This window comes from Megalobrama amblycephala, linkage group LG3 (assembly GCF_018812025.1).
Source record: "Megalobrama amblycephala isolate DHTTF-2021 linkage group LG3, ASM1881202v1, whole genome shotgun sequence".
Lineage (NCBI taxonomy): Eukaryota > Metazoa > Chordata > Actinopteri > Cypriniformes > Xenocyprididae > Megalobrama > Megalobrama amblycephala.
Genome location: NC_063046.1, coordinates 58,090,369 through 58,107,747, shown reverse-complemented (window position 1 = coordinate 58,107,747; position 17,379 = coordinate 58,090,369). Strand labels below are relative to the sequence as shown.

Here is a 17,379-nt window from a genome sequence, read left to right as displayed (position 1 = left end):
GTATGTTATTCTGAACTTCTATTTGTGATCTTTAGGTAGAGTTTATTGGCTTTTGTTGGAGACTATGGAGGCTGGTCAGTGGTGGACTGTCGTTTAGACGTCACTGGGCCAGTACTATGATCTCCAGTGGCTCTGTGGCTGTGAGTGTGGCATGAGAACCGTCCCACAGCCTGTAAGACACAGACCGGAGACGGCACTAAACGCAGACGGACACTACGCACACCGTCCACCCACAGCCAATGACGGACACTTTGAGAACTTTATAACCTACCCTTCCATTACACTAAAACACCCATGTGAGCCCAAACGCAAATGGCAAAAAATAGTGATGCACTTATTACAGAAACCAAAACTAAAGATTTAAGTTATTATAGTTAATAAAGTTTTAAATATGGATAGTATTCTTACTAAAAACCCATCGCTTCACTTCAGAAGGCGTTTATCAACCCGCTGAAGCCGTACGGATTATTTTTTATGATGGATGGATGCTTTTTTTTGGGGTTTTAAAATCTCCACCCCCATTCACTACCATTATAAAGCTTATAAGAGGCAGGATATTTTAAATATATCCGATTGTGTTCGTCTGAAAGAAGAAAGATACACACCTAGGATGGCTTGAGGGTGAGTCAATTATGGGATAATTAGCATTTTTGGGTGAACTAACCCTTTTAACACTCAAACAATGTTGTATATAAACACTTAAATTGCACACAAGGCAGTTTTTATATCAACTTTTTAATGACAATTGTTTCTACTCTGATTCATTTAACATTTAAATAGTGTCTGCAATAAAACATACATTAAGTAATAATGTAAATTAGTGAGTATCTTTAGCAAAATGCTCTTTAAAATGATGTTTTCTAGCTGACTAACAAGCTATGGACATTGAATGGCTTTCATGAGGTAAATGTAACATTACATATTTTATTTAAGCTGTTTTATTGATGTCGTTTCTTTCTAAAATGCCTTCTCTGATGTTCATTAATGTTAATTTTGCTCTATAACTAATAGTAAAGACGAAAAGATGATCAGTTAAATGTCACACAACATTAGAGTGTCAAAGACATTTACCCATTAAATTTCATTATAAAATTGTTATTTTTGATATGAAAAAGTCTGAGCTTTCAAATTGTCAAAGCACAAAGCTTATTGCAACTATTGGTCGGCAGGACCGCAACAAATGAAGTTTTGTTCATGCGTCAACTGAAAATCTTAAAGATCTCAGTTCATCATAATGAAGATTGAAATCGATACATTCAAACTAGCCCGATTAGTACAGCTGATCCTAGCTAATCCACGATGTGTGCACAAAATAGATGGCGACACAGCCAAAACATTACTAACTAAACATTACTGTCTTCAAAACGGTTTAGACCAAAACCGAGAATTAATTTGTTACAAGACAAATGTGTAAATGTGAACATCACTTGCAAAAATGACAAATTATGATAAACAGAAGCACATCCTTACTGGAGGAACATCTCTGTCCACGACAGTCTTCAGAATCTCCATCCACTCAGTCAGATTCTGGCGATTAATCAGCTCCAGTGGGAGGTTGTACTGTAAAAAGACCAATCAATTAATGCGAAACCCAAACCAAAAAAAACTACTTTCTGGATAAACTGTCAGGTTCAATATAACAGAAATGATGGTAGTACCTGGAAGAGAGCATAAAGGATCTTAAAGATCTGTTTCTGAACCAGGGCAGAGTCGCCGGAGGGGTCTGGCAGCAGCTGTATGAATCGGTCCTTCAGCATGGGCATGAAGATCTGCATGGCAGCGACCAGCGGCTGGCGCTCCTCAGGCTTCTTATACCTTTAAATTTTAAAAATACAGATTTACAACAGGACACCACAACCGGTGGTAGTGCCGCAGCTCACACAGAAAAAAACCAAACCCATATCAAATGTGGTTTGAAATCTGATTTGATGTCTTTTTTTTTTTTCTTTTTTTTTTTTTGGGAGATACACAATTACAGCTACAATATATATATTAGGGCTGTCAAACGATTAATCGCATACAAAATAAAAGTTTGAGTTTGCATAATTTATGTGAGTACTGTGTGTAATTATTATGTATATATAAATACAAACACATTCATGTATATATTTGAGAAATATTTACATGTATTTATTTATATTTTTATATAATTTATATATAAATAAAAATATTTTGTACATAAATAACATCTCTTAAATATATACATTAATTTGTATGTATTTACATATACGTTAATAACAGTACTCACGCATATATTGTGCAAACTCAAACTTTTAGTTTGTATGCGATTAATCGCGATTAATCATTTGACATCCCTAATATATACAAAATATGAAATACAAAAATGAGTATGGCTACATGTTTGTTGGGAGTTTCAGTTATTTATAGAACGAAATAAATTAATATTGAATGAACGAAGCACGTAAAACAATGTACGGCAAAGCCCTAAAACAGACAATCATCATAAATTGCATTTATTTCTTTGACTATTAATCGTCAGCCAAATTTCAGAATTGTGACAGTCCTAGCGACATGCAAAATTAATTCAATAAAGTGCATGTAAAGTATTATGTAAATGCCTTAAATCCTTTTATCAAGAAAATGTCACAACAGTTGTGGCTAAACCCAAATAGATGACTTGGATTTCTGGCCATTAACTTAATTCTTCTTTGGCCGAACAGCCGATACATGTGGTATTGGCTTATTCAAGACGCAGGTGTCAATATTTTGGTTAAAATAGAAAAGCACAATTTGACAATCTTGTAAAGCGTAAACTAGGGCTGCACGATTAATCACAATTAACATGAAATCACACTTGAACCGACTGGCTTAATTCAATTGTGAAATCGCAAAGGCTGCAAATTTTGTTTTTTTATGCGCAGCTTGTCAGTAAAGCACAGCTCTGTGATCAGTGGTAAATGCTGCTCCATCTGAAAGCACTGCATGTTTAAGGCACTTATAAATGTACATTTGAAAAAGCAATACGTGTCAATCCTTTCCAAACACGAGAAGCATTTACGAATCTCGTGTCTAACAAAAAAAAAAAACACATTTAATAGCATGTTTAACTCACTTAATAATGACAGTTTGAGTGTTTGAAAACATCGTTCTCTGAGATGATGTGACTTCTCACACAAAATAAGGCACACAACATAGTATTCTATACAGTGATAAAGGCTACGTCAATTAGCATTGAAGTATAAATATACTTTATCACCATTTAAATACCCGAGAAGACTTAAAGTACTATTGTTACTATTGATATATTGTTGTAGTCATGTGTTTATTAGTCAAAGCGTTTCAATCTTCTGTTTATTCAGCTAAAACGGTAGTACGACGCCCATAGGAATTTCCTAAATTGAGGCGAGTTATCGTACTTCTGCGTGAGAGCGCCCTCTGGCTTTCAGACGGAAAAGCATACTGATCACAGAGCCGTGCTTCACTGACAAGCTGCGCATTAAAATTAAAATTAAATAAAATCAAAATATATTTCCTGCCTTAGCCAAATCATGTGCAGTTTAAATTCGATTAATTGTGCAGCCCTAGTGAAGTGTAATGTAGTTACAACAGAAACTGAATGCACTAACAAATACGACTGGAGCAACTGTAAAATCAAATCAGACACTCCGTGTCAAAGCCAGGTTTCTCAGAAATAGTGCTCAGTTTGAACACCACCTGTGAGTGTTTCATGCCTCTCTTACTCGTAATTCTTCACCAGCTGGTAGAGGCACAGCAGGATGCCCAGCCAGCATGCACTGTTGTCAGACTGCAGGTAAAAGCCGATCTTGTCCACGATAGCTGTCCATCTACTGGGGTAGTCATGCTTGATCATGTGGTGAATGCAAGTTGTGAGTTGCACTCTGTGAAAGTGAGGAGGAAAAAAAGGGTTAGAAAAGAAAGTGATCCTTCATCCCTCCCCACCCCGTGCACACGTAGCGGTGTGTCACCTGATGCGCTCTGGGGATTGGATGATGGCCTCCACTATGTTGTCTCGAATGAACTGCCTGTCCTCTTCGGGGATGTTACTGGTAGGCGCTTCAGTGTTTGCACTATCTCCTTCACTCCAGTACTGTGTCACCATGTTCTTCAGGTAGATCACACCTGAACGACAACGACAGAGGTCAGAGACAGCAGGGCCAGGGCTGAATTTTAGTCGCATTTGTAAAATGCATTTAGGAATAAAAATAAGTCCTTAAAAAAAAAAACGAAATTTAGGCATGGTTTCACAGACAGGGCTTCGACTAAGCCAGGATTAGGCCATTTAAGTAGCTTTCATAAACACGCCTTATAAAATACATTACTGGTGTGAATTTTGAGACAAAACAATTGCACTGACATATTTTAAGATATGTCAGTGCAAGTTGCCTTCAGTTAAAACAGCTCAAACATGCATTTTCGTCTGGGACTAGACTTAAGCCTGGTCTGTGAAACCGGGGGTTTCAATGGTCTCAAATGGTGTAACAAATGTCTTAATTATCTTTGTAAGAGGTCTTAAATATGGGGTTGAAATCACGATTCAGTCTAAGCTGACTGTTAAACTTCAAAAGGCTATGGTTTTATTAAATAAAGGAGCGCTGCACATTCAATGTCAAAACGCAGCACTGCTGCGCACCCTACAGGCTCGCGGTTTTTAGATCAGTTCGCCATCAGGGAATACTGCACATTTATGTCTAACGATTGCTTATGATCTACTGTTGATGATTTATGACATTATTTACTTGGTGTTAATATTGTAGATGGTTCTAAGAGTATCTCCCTCATCTTTTTGAATGAGCTTAGAAATGTCTATTTGTATCCCTTTATTAAAGGGAAAAAAAAAAAATATATCACATTATTAGATACATTATCATTTCTTTGAAAATGCTCCTAAATTGTTTCAACTGAGAAGCACACATGCTCCCTGGGGGAAAAATAAGTGTCAATCCCTTGAGGCCACTTCAGTCCCAAAGATTATGCTTGGATTGGAATATTAGCAATTAGGTGCGATCATGTTTGCCAATATTTGCTGGGCAAAAAGGTCCAATGTCTAATGTATGAAGCACAACTCCCAGAAGTCACTTTCAAATCAGGCAACGTTCTGTTGGTCAGTGTGGCGGTTCGCGTTTACAACCCAAAGCGAAATTGGAGTGGGGAAATTGATCACCTTCACACATCAAATCGCATTTTGCCCACAAAAAGACACAGAACAACAGTAAATGTGATCGCACCTTAATGCATTCTGAAAAATACATATAAGTGGCATGACAGCACGTCATTCTGAACATATTTGAAAACCTGTTGGCCTTGAAACCTAGCCCAGCTAACACAAAGTAAGGCTGAGGTTAACATGCTTGAATGCCCACATGATGTCGAGAAAGCCTGAGCTATGTCAGGAACTCAATGCAGCTGTGCATCTGTTGAAAAACCCCAGCAGGTGTACTTGAGGCCTCGCCAGAGAGCCGCTTTAATTCCATTCACACAGATTCACCACATACGCTCATACATTAGGGCACTCATAGGGCTCTATGATTTCCACGATCTGGAAAACTTGGAATCCAAATCATAAAAATGGAATTTACTGTGTAACGGTGAATGTCACAGAATTTGGAACATTTTGAATGAATAGATCAAAAGTAGGGCTGTACATTTAATTAAACTGCAATATGGTCACGAGTCTGAACGTTACACTTCAAAAAGACCATTTAAATATAAAGTCTGCACGTCTGTGTGACTGAATGACGTGGTTTTGTCAACTACACATACTGATGCGTGTGATGATCTTGGTATTTTCAGCGTCTGCCATCTCACTATGTGAACACATGAACTTCATTTCCAGAGCTGCGACTATTCTATTTGAGAAAAACTATAATCATATCATTTACATATATACACAAACACTCAAAGGTCTTCATGACAACCTGTTAAAAAAAGTTTGACTTGAAATTGTAAAAAACAACATTACAATTGTACAGTAGAATGTACCTCTCAAAGTAAAAAATAATAATTTCATTTTAATAGTAAACCTCTGTTGTGCAGCATTTTGTTTGCCAAAACAAAACATTTAATCTATTAAAATGTAATAAAATTAAATTATGCCTTCATTTAATTACCACCATTTTTGAAAGTAAATTTTCATTAAATCATCAATCCAGAAAAATTAAATCACAAAAAACAAAAACATTTCATATTATTTTCCATCTATTATCTATTATTGTCCAAAAAAAAAAAAAAAAAAAAAATTAAGTTTTATGAATTCAATTGGTTTGATCATTGAAATTCAATTAACTTTAAAACAGAATCCAGAAGTTAGATCAAAATACATGGAATATGGAAAAAAAAAAAAAAGTATGGCCTTAAGTGTATTTTTTGATAAACTTTTAATAAATTGATAAATAAAACATTTCATGATTTCAATTTATTAGACACGGTTTTTGATTACTACCGTTTAATTTAACCGTTAAATTTGAATCCACAAAAATTAAAATACAGAAGCAGCATCTGGAGACTCCGCCTCTTCTGGTTGTAAAATTAACGATCGTTCCTCACAGACAGCCTGACCACGTACGTGGAATACAGTCCGTGAATGGTTTAAGCACACAAAGATGTCAGCGCAAGTGCTGAATACGTAACCAGAATTAGCTGACATTGAGGACGAGTCAGACCAGAGACAATCAAACAGCAGACTCATGGCAGACGGGGTTCATAAAGCCGGAAGAGAGTAATCCTGCCTGCTGCTGCTGAATCAGCAACTCTTCTCATGCCTCCCTCTACCCCGAATCTACGCCATGATCTGCAACTGGGCATGTGATCACTGAACTGACAAACAGTGGTCAGGTGGTCCCCCCTTACCCTTTTAATTATTTTTAGTTTGATTCTATGATGAGGGATTGGTGGTCAGAGCGCAGCTCTTAATACAGTGACGACAAGCACATCCAGCCACTTCAATTTAATTGGAGTAAATTTAAGTCAGATGATGCATCGTCGTCACATGCTGCGCAATGCAATAAATAAAAGCCCTGAGTGGAGTATGAAGAATTTTTCTTGTCAACCACCTGACAGTTGGGTTCACGGTTACCATTTTCTTTGTGCAGAAAGAGTCCTATTAAATCCAGTGTATAATTTCCCAAATTGTGCTTTCTGTTTTAATTGTTCTAGACTGGGTTTCAATGGTTTAACCAAATACTCAATCAAAAAGCATGTCTAATCAATTGTAATAAAACTTTTACCAATTAATAATTTATTAAAATAAGCAGTATAATAGGGATCTCTAAGAAATCCGTTTTATTTTTCTCAAATTTCATTTTCCCCAAATTCTTTTTCTTCTTTTTTTTTTCTGGTTTCTGCATTTAAACAGAAATAATCAAATTAATTCATAAAACTTTTACTCCTTCACAACATAATTGTTTTTATTTCTTGTCAAATAAACTGTTGCACAACAGAGGTTTGCTGTTTGACTTAAAATAAGTTGGAAAAACAAATCTAATCTAATTCCTTGAAAACATGGTTAAAAAAAAGAAAGAAATGAAACCGTGCCGCTCATTCACACAGAGACATGCATGCATAGACTTTATATTTCTTTTTGCAGTTTAAGAGTCACATAATTTAATTGTACAGCCTTGCGTTTGATTTATTAGTACAAATTCCATTACATTCAACTTTACAGTAAATTGTGTTTTAAATGACTGGATGTTACGATTCGGTCCACGATCTTTTGCATTTGCTTTTCCTGTGACGAAGAACAAAAAAAGCTCACTCAAGAACGACATAGTATCCATCAAGTTCTTCTACAACACTAAGGACACAAACTATTTGAAGAATGTACTGAGCGCGCTCCTCCTAACTCAGTAATGTTTTTCTTCATAGTGGTTATGTTGTGCAGTCAGAAAAGAAAGTTTAACAGGGATTTTCCTGCATTGAAAATATTTTGGCAACCACCATCGATTTTCTTGATCATTAACTTTCAATGAATCACTTGAAAACACTCCTGTGTTTGTGTAAGTGTTCTGTGAAGGTTTCTATTTACAACGTGTTTTTGCAGTGTTGAGCTTTGTAGCCAATCACAGACATATCTGTTGATCATGTGAACATGATGGCAGATCAGACGGATTTAAGTTAGTTAGAATATGCTCAACACCGCTCAAAACAGTGGAGTTTTTGTTCAGCGTGGGCTCACGGTTTTGGTACGTGCTATGTTCAGGTAAATGATTACTACTGTCAAACAAAAATAAAGAAAACATGAACAAATAATCAAACGGCACAAATACAGGAAAGCAAAGATACAAATAAATAAAGCTTTTTCATGCATCCAGTTTTCAGGTACAGAAACTGAATAAAGTAGCTAATAAAATGTAAAACAACACTGCTTGTAATCTTCACTGTATAAATTAAATAAAGATCAATCATTTTTTAATTATTAAGTTACAATTCAGTCATCAGCAATGCGTGATTTACTTGTGTTTTGTTGTTTGATTAACATTAAAAACACATTCAGACATTCAGACACATTCATAATACACGGATCGGTACAGATACTGAACACATGCGTTCTTTCGAGTGTATAAGTTCACTTAAGACATAACCGACTATGCTGGCTAGGATACGCGCCAAGACGGGTTGTTGACAATTTTGTGTGAATTTGTCCGTTCAAGCACAAGACTTGAAGGAGACCTTAGTATTTGCGCGCTTCGGATGAGTGCACAATTCTTCTCACAGCACACGCTTAAGTTCTCTTTCGCGCCTTGCACTCGAATGTTTAAATTGGCAAGGCTTAAATGAGTTTAATTTAAATGCAGATAGCGACGCGTGCTGTTCAGGTGCACTTTCAACTCCCGGGTGATGATGGCGAAATGACTGGTCATATTGAGCGCATGATACAGCAATCGCTTTGAACAAAGTTTATTATGTTTTTGCAAATAAACTCTTCAAGTCTTGTAGTGCAAATCCAAAAATAATACACCTGCCACTTTTTCCTATGTAATGGGTTATTTTATTGCTCATTTTATTACTAACTTTTCAAATCAGTCACCCAGCAAAAAAAATACAACTGAAAAGTAGTAATATTAAATGACAAATTAATTTATTAATGTAAATTCCTGGAACAGCTGAGAAATTTCTATGTAATGTAATAACTACATCCCTGGCTTCAATGGCAAATGTATGCAGTCTGTGTGTGTGTTACTCAAACACACAGTGACAGAATGTCTCAGCTCTGTGTCAACATATGACATCTGATACTAAAGGCGGAACAGGGACGCTCACGGAGTGACAGTGAGAAGGAGGTGTGAATGTGCAGTTCACCGCCTGAACATCTTGAATAGTATGACAGTAGCATTCGGAGTAACACTGAATTCTGCAGAGGAGGGGACGAGGATGTAGATCTTAAAGAGTCGTAACCGTACCTGCTTGCCTTATAGGCAAATCCAACTGGTCCGACATGGTCACCCGCAGTAGTGTAGACACAAAGTTCACCTGGCTGTGGCCCTGTGGAGAGAAAAAACAGTCAAGAATGTAATAAATGCACAATTTCACTTGCCTAACACGTCTGACTGAATCTGGATGATTTAAGCTACAGTTCTGTGTAGATCAGTGTTATTACAGTTCATGTAATGTAATTCCTATTTTGAATTAGCTTTTATTTTTAGTTTATTAATTTGTTTAATTTTTAGTAATTTTGTCATGTGCTTTTGTCATTTTACTATTTATTTTTTAAATTATGCTATTAAAAAGGTTTATTTTTATTTCAGTTTTAGTTTATTTCGAATTAATTTTAGTGCTTCAACAAACTTATTTCAGTTTAATTCTAATTTGCACTTAATTTTTCAAATAATGGTTAATTTATTGTGTCAGCATTATTTCAATTAAATGTTTTTAATAGTTTTAGTTTATTATGATAACCCTGGTGTAGATTAATAACCATTTAGGTGTAAGAGTGATTTAGGTTGCACGACTTGTGCGATAATTCCCAAATTAATTCATTGCTCTTATTAAAGGAAATATTCAGTATGGAAATGGAGAAATCACTTTATTTTCCAAATACAGCTGCAGTTTGGTTACACCACAGAAATTCGGTCAGTACAAAGCGCAACGTTGCAGCGTGCGTCATGAAACAGACTTTGTATAAACTGCCAGTGTAAATGGTTTACAAATAGACCTGTATTGCTGCATTGATGAACAAACACTTGCCAGTTCATTTCCAAACAAACACCACATCTACTTCTGGTATCTGATACGGAACACCATAAATAAACAAAACGCACTAGTCAGCTGAGATTTCTGTGGAAAAAACGACTGACATCTAGTTAACTTGACCGTAAATGGTGACGCATCAAAAACTGTAGTCATCTCAATGTGATTTCCCTCCTTTGAATATGTTCTTTCAAAAACAGAGTGCCCCGAGATTAAAGGGATAGTTCACCCAAAAATGAAAATTATCCCATGATTTACTCACCCTTAAGCCAACCTAGGTGTATATATGTATCTTCTTTCAGACAAACACAATCTGAGATGCATTTAAAAATATCCTGGCTCTTCCATGCTTTATGAAAGGTAGTGAATGAGGGCGAGATTTTGAAGCCCAAAAAATACATCCATCCATCATAAAAATAATCCATACGGCTCCAGGGGGTTAATAAAGGCCTTCTGAAGCGAAGCGATGGGTTTTTGTACGAAAAATATCCATATTTAAAACTTTATTAACTATAATAAACTAGTTTCCGAACAACCGAACACATCGATTTGTGGGCGGAAGCGTAATCTCTGACCTGACGCATGTGGAAGCGCAGAGGAGAGAGCAAACCAAAACACCGGTCACGAATTAGAAGTCTAAAATGAGAAATTTTAAAAGAGAAATATCCCAACATTTCCTTTTAAAATTTCTTGTTTTAGACTTCTTCGTCTGAAAGAAGATAGTCATTTACACCTAGGATGGCTTGAGGGTGAGTAAATCATGGGATAAATTTCATTTTTGGGTGAACTATCCCCATAACATGTCCTGTGATGATTCCATCGTAACAATCTCTGAATAAAAGGACGCAGCCCGAAATGCCATGACAGCATTCTCACCCGACCAGCAAAAGCGTCAGCACACAGGAATCCAAGCCTGCCGTCCACATGGGCCGCTGGAGCCCGGCCAGCTCAGACAGTGACTGTGTCACAGGAAACCGCAACCTTTTTGACTCATAGGCCCCCAAATTGCATGACAATTAATTTGCGAAAATTCCAAAATGACCTTGATAACTTTATTAATTTACTCCTGTAATTAAATGATGTACTGTCAAAAGAATTCATGTAAAGCCCTAAGAAAATCATCTTAATTAAAAAAATATATACATGTATGAATGGATCAGAGCAATGTGGGTGGGCAAGTGAATTAATGCCAAACTAAAGACAGTAATAGCTGAATAAAAACAATAGAATGATAAAAAGAATAGTGACATTACAGTCTGGCAGAAGCATACAAGAAAAAAAATGATACACAGATAAAACGAAATAAATGCTAACACTTTCACAGTGTGCTTGTTCCACATTACATGTAGTTACTATAGACATAACTATAAATTATGCATAAATACATGCAACCAACTAGAGATCGAACAATATTGATTTTCTATTACCAATTATTGCATGTTTATGTGCCTGAAAACTAATATATAGAACTGATATTTGTTTTATTTTGTTTTTGACAATTATAACAGCACTGAACTGAACAAACTGTTTTATTTAACACTTTATAAATACTGTAATTTTTGCAATTTCACTCCCTCTTTACATACAAAACACTTCTACATCAATAGTCTGAAAGTGCAAAAATAATTCGAGTGCACTGTCACTAAAGTGTCTTTTATAAATAAAATCATTGATAAGGAAAACAAACAGGTAATGAATAACTTCACGAGACTAATGATGAGCATAGACAACAGAGAGAATTAAATTCAACACTTTTATTTCCAACATGCACTCATTCATGGCTGTTTTATTTAATTCATGTAAAGTTTCGTCTTTATTGGGACAGGACCTGACGGATAACGTGACTCCGTGAGTTCGTCTCTATATTTTTGAGCCAAGTTTAACCTACGTAAGCATTAACGTAACATCTCATTTGTGCATTAATGGCTGTTATGTTAAATAAAGTTTATTAATTAAGGGACGCTAGTTATTGTACCTTTGAACACCACTGTTGCCTCATCTCCATCTTTAAAGGCGATCTTTACTTACTCGATATTTAAGCATTTTCCCATAATCAGTTATCGGTTTTGTAATATCTGATTCACCGATAAATGGCCCCATCTTGTGGCTGTTTTGAGAATTGAGAATGTTTTGAGTGCGCAATCGTCAAAACAGCCACAAGGTGGCGCCATTTATCTGTGACACTAATGTTACAAAACAGATACCTGATTTTGGGAAAATGCTTAAATAAAGGGAAAAATATCTGGAAAACGATATATCGGTCGATGTCTACAACTAACCATAAACCAAATCCTAATCCTAAGTACATGTAGTTAATTAATATTACTCACAACTTGTGTATAATTACACTAAAAAGGACACAAAGCTGCAGTCCGTAACTTGTGAGATCAAAATTTACAACATTTATATAATGAGCGAGTAAATCATGAATCCATTTTCCAAACCGTGTTTTTGTCTTATCCTGAATTACTACGGTACACCTGTAATAAGCGTTTATATTCAGACTATTTTAGACTGGTCTGCACTGCTGCAGATTAACCCAGTATCAGCATGACTTGTCATAGACATAAACAGAAAGTAGTATTTTCTTCCGCAAGATGCATGCAGTTCTGTTTATTAACCACTAGAGCGCTAAAAGTTACGAACTGCAGCTTTAAAATAAAGTAACTATAAACTAACTAAATGGCTGACTGACTAAATCAAATCACATGCACCATGTATAAACAAAATATCAAATAAAATAGTAGTGTATTCCATAACTGCATGTTCTTCAATAAAAATATTGGTCATATTAGGAAAGTACTAGGTAATAAGGCATCTATGGGTTAGGTTTGGGGGTAGGTTCAGGGTTAGTACCTACACTGTAAAAAATTATTTTCATGATTTGTTATCAAAATATTTTTTTCTTTTGTCAAATCAACTTCAATAATTATTGTGGTTCAGATAACATAATATTTTGAGTTGATTAAACCAGTCACCTTCATTGTATTAACTCAAATTTTTAATTTCAATGAACTCAATTTTAAGGCAACCAGGTAACTAACTTTAAGTTAAACCAACAGTTATTTTTTACAGTAGTAATTACTATTATAAGTAAATGCACATGCAGAATAGGACTGTAAAATAAAGTGCCACTGTTTTCTTGCAGTTTAATTTATATTAGAGCTAGAATATTTTAATATATTAATAATAATTTACTATTTGAAATACTTTTAAGTCATCCTGCGGCCTCCTGGTTGAGACTTCTTCAAAATCCACATTAAACTTAACAAAACTGTTGAAAACTGGGCAAAAACAAAGGGCTTCCTGGCAGGTCTATGGGCTCAGGTATTATCTTACTCATGTTGCTCAAGTAACAACTACTGTATACAGATTACCAATAAATGAGACTCGCAGGTCTCGCAATCCTAATAAACAAACCCAAGCACCTGGATACCACACAATAAAAGTTGACTAACAACCTAATAGCTGACTAATCCTGACATATGAAGCAAAGCAAGCAAAAAAGGGATTTAACTGACTAACAAATCTACCAAAAATATCTAGTGAGTGGTGACAAACCAACACACACTCCAGAAATCAAAAGCAACGCCTTGGTTATTAAAAACACGACACTCGATATTAGTGAATGAGACAAATGAATCTTCATAGTACGTGTCAATTGCCCCAATGACATCTTTTATTGCTATTACAATACATCTAGTTATTAAAAGTAAAACTATCCTTGCGTCACACACATTATATGATAATACCATGACGTATGAAGAAAAAGAGTTGTACAGTGGCATAAAACATATGGTATTACCATTGATATGCCCCCAAAACCAAGGTACTGCTATGTAAAAAAAAGTTAAAGTAACAATTACATATGCAAAAAGACTTCAGGTAGCAACCAAAACTGAAACCACCATCTATTATGACTATCCTAAAAATAAACTATGACTTAATGACATGTACCTAGGGATGTGCAACGATTAATCGTTTGCAAAATAAAAGTCTGTGTTTACGTAATATGTGTTCTGTGTATAATAATTATGTATATGTAAATACAGACACATACATGTATATATTTAAGAAAAATGTTAGATTTATATATAAATATATTTATTTAAACATGCACATATTTCTTAAATATATACACGTATGTGTGTGTGTATTTATATATACATAATTATTATACACAACATTACGTGAACAGACTTTTATTTTGCAAACGATTAATCGCGATTAATCGTTGCACATCTCTACATGTACCATGGTAAATACCCTGGAGTACCATGTATATCCATAGTATTCAGTATTTTTAATCAGTAACTCTCCAATAAAGGTTTCGTATAGTATATTAGTTAAAATGAACGTATAATTATTAATGTTTCTACATCTATTAACCATTTACTAACACATTGTTCTAATCAACATTAGTAAATGCTCTGTGAACTAACAAATGAACTATTATTTTTTTTATTAATGATCTATTTTTACCTAACAAAAGCCGTAATAAAACATGCCTCATGTTAGCTAAAGCATTAACTAATGTTAACATATTTATAAAATTATCATGATGTCACCATCTGACACATCTTGGTACCACAGTACTTTTTAAATACTGACGCAGCTCGCTAAAGAAACGGGCCTAAAATAGTGCCAGAATAGCGATTTTACACCTTAAGAAGAATCGAAACCTGTCCGCGTGCTGGTTTAAGTGTGACCACAGAAAATATGAGAGTTAAGTTGTTGAAGGGCTTTATAAAGAGCGCGAGATGACAAGAAGCCTCCTGCCTCATGTTGACACGTGAGACACTAGCGCCTAGCATCTCGGGCGCTAGCACATTCGCGCGCACACCAAATAAACACTTTCAACACGCTCACACATTTAAGCACTCGACCTCAAAACACTAAGACGTACACAACCTTCTCCATTCCGATCAACTTTTCAAAGCTATGTTACATTTAAGCGCCGTATCGTCTGTTTAACACAATCACATTTGCGCGAGCCATTATCGCGGTGACGTAGTACACGGACACGAGCTGCTAGCGCGTGATACAGAACGTAAAAAATATATGATTTCGACCCTTTAATACATTATCAACTCATGTTACATATTACTGAAGAGCTATAATCCAACAAAATGGTTTCAAAAATACATTTTAATAAAGTTAAATAACAGCTTCAGCATTCCTGCTGCGCAAGGCCCGAGGCGCACCACCATCATCATCATCATCATCATTCGATCACTTTACCTCGTTCAGTTGTCTCTCTGCGGCCTCACGCAAATTTGCGTCCATGGTGCCCCGAAGGGCCTCGATCAAAGAGTTGAGATCCATTACAAGGTCGCGGTCTGGCTCGGATTCGGAAGGCTCAGTGATCTATGAAGTCCCGGTCGCTGCGCACATGGACGCTCGATTCTTCTGCTACCGGCGCGAAAGGAAGAGCAGTCGAGATGGGCCGGATAGATCAGCGCCAATTTCTCCACAGCGAATTTCCGTTCCACGAGTAGGACGTGTAGGGAGTTGTAGTTTTTGTCGTTTCACTAAAAGAGCTCCAAACTACTTAACGCAATACAATACATGTTTCCATGGTGACTGTAGTTGTGTGTACACAATAACAATTTCGGTGTTTAGAATCGTCTTAATATATTGGACGTTTAAAAAAGCTTAAAAGAACAATAATAACCCTTACGAAAATGAACCAAGTGTAGTATTTTTGGCGGATTGATTACCATAACCACAGTTTTACTACAAATACCATAATTAAACTATGGTTAGTGTAAAACGATCGTGGTTACCATGGTTTAACTACACTTACCATAGTTTAACCATTGTATTTGTAGTTTTTTGCTTTAATAAAACCAATTTACGTAAGGTTCTGGGAAATAAAAAAAACATATTATATGGTATGATCTATATATCTTAAAAATAATGCATTACAATATTGTGTTACTTCCTGAAAAGTAACTAATTTCATTACTTAGTTACTTTTTATGGAAAGTAATGAGTTACATTACTTTTTTCGTTACTTTTTTTTCATCTGGGCTGGCCTGTTTGTTTGTTTTTTATAACAACAAAAAAGTTCTATTTTTGGCAAATGTTAAAGGAACACTCCATTTTTTTTTTTTTTTTTTTTGAAAAAGGCTCATTTTCCAGCTCCCCTAGAGTTAAACAGTTGAGTTTTACCGTTTTTGAATCCATTCAGCCGATCTCCGGGTCTGGCGGTACCACTTTTAGCATAGCTTAGCATAGTTCATTGAATCTGATTAGACCGTTAGCATCTCACTCAAAAGAGAGCGACCAAAGAGTTTAGATATTTTTTCTTTTTAAAACTTGACTCTTCTGCAGTTACATCATGTACTAAGACTGACGGAAAATTAAAAGTTGCGATTTTCTAGGCCGATTTGGCTAGGAACTATACTCTCATTCCGGCATAATAATCAAGGAGCTGCCGTATCATGAGTGCAGCAGGCGCAATGATATTACGCATCAGATTCAGTGAACTATGCTAAAAGTGGTACCGCCAGACCCGGAGATCGGCTGAATGGATTCGAAAACTCGTAAAACTCAACTGTTTAAAGATGCAGTCCGCGATTTTTGGCCCTCTAGCGGTTAATAAACAGAACTGCACGCGTTTTACGGAAGAACATTGTAGCCGGAGCTACTTTTCTCTGTGCATGTCTATGGCGAGTCACGCAGTTACGGTGATACTCTGCGGCGGGTCCTACCAGTCCGGTCTGAAATAGTCTGAATATAAAAACACTTATTATAAGTGTACCATAATGATTCAGGGTAAGACAAAAACATGGTTTGGAAAATGGATTCATGTTGTACATTCTCATTATATAATTTTTGTAAATTTTGAACACAAAAAAAGGTACGGACAACAGCTTTAACTGTAGGGGAGTTGGAAAATGATCCTATTTTCAAAAAAAGTGGAGTGTTCCTTTAAGGCCCTTTCACACCAAAAGTGAAATGAATAAGACTCAGGCTGAAGGAAATGCAAATTCACGCCTGTACATTAGAGGGCGCAGTTTAAACAAACAAACCTTTCAGCTGTGCTGCAATTCTGGAATACAGAAGAATAGGACACAGAAATAAATGAGTAAATCTATGCTCTCATTTAGTCTACACAGCGCACACAAACCCCTCTGCACTCTCAACACAAGGACAGGAGAGTTGTCAGTCAATAAATGGGAAAACAAAGTAACTTGCGTTACTTATTTG

At 35.8% G+C, this 17,379-nt stretch overlaps 1 protein-coding gene and 1 non-coding gene across 3 annotated transcripts in view; both read right to left on the bottom strand.

The window, feature by feature from the left end:
• ipo7 (importin 7) overlaps positions 1-15,668 on the bottom strand; it is a 30,215-nt gene extending 14,547 nt beyond the window's left edge. The window contains exons 1-6 of one of the 2 annotated variants that reach the window (XM_048186213.1): positions 15,406-15,668; positions 9,378-9,459; positions 3,948-4,101; positions 3,702-3,860; positions 1,659-1,815; positions 1,471-1,560 (exon numbers count right to left, since the gene is read on the bottom strand). In XM_048186213.1, the coding sequence (XP_048042170.1) occupies positions 1,471-1,560; positions 1,659-1,815; positions 3,702-3,860; positions 3,948-4,101; positions 9,378-9,459; positions 15,406-15,489 (726 nt within the window). In that variant the 5' untranslated portion in view covers positions 15,490-15,668. The remainder of the gene's footprint in view (positions 1-1,470; positions 1,561-1,658; positions 1,816-3,701; positions 3,861-3,947; positions 4,102-9,377; positions 9,460-15,405) is intronic. The other variant, XM_048186214.1, reaches the window with a different exon arrangement.
• Positions 51-231, bottom strand: LOC125265943. The gene has a single exon (XR_007184377.1). It is a non-coding gene; the product is annotated as a small nucleolar RNA SNORA23 (small nucleolar RNA).
• Positions 15,669-17,379: the final 1,711 nt, after the last annotated feature.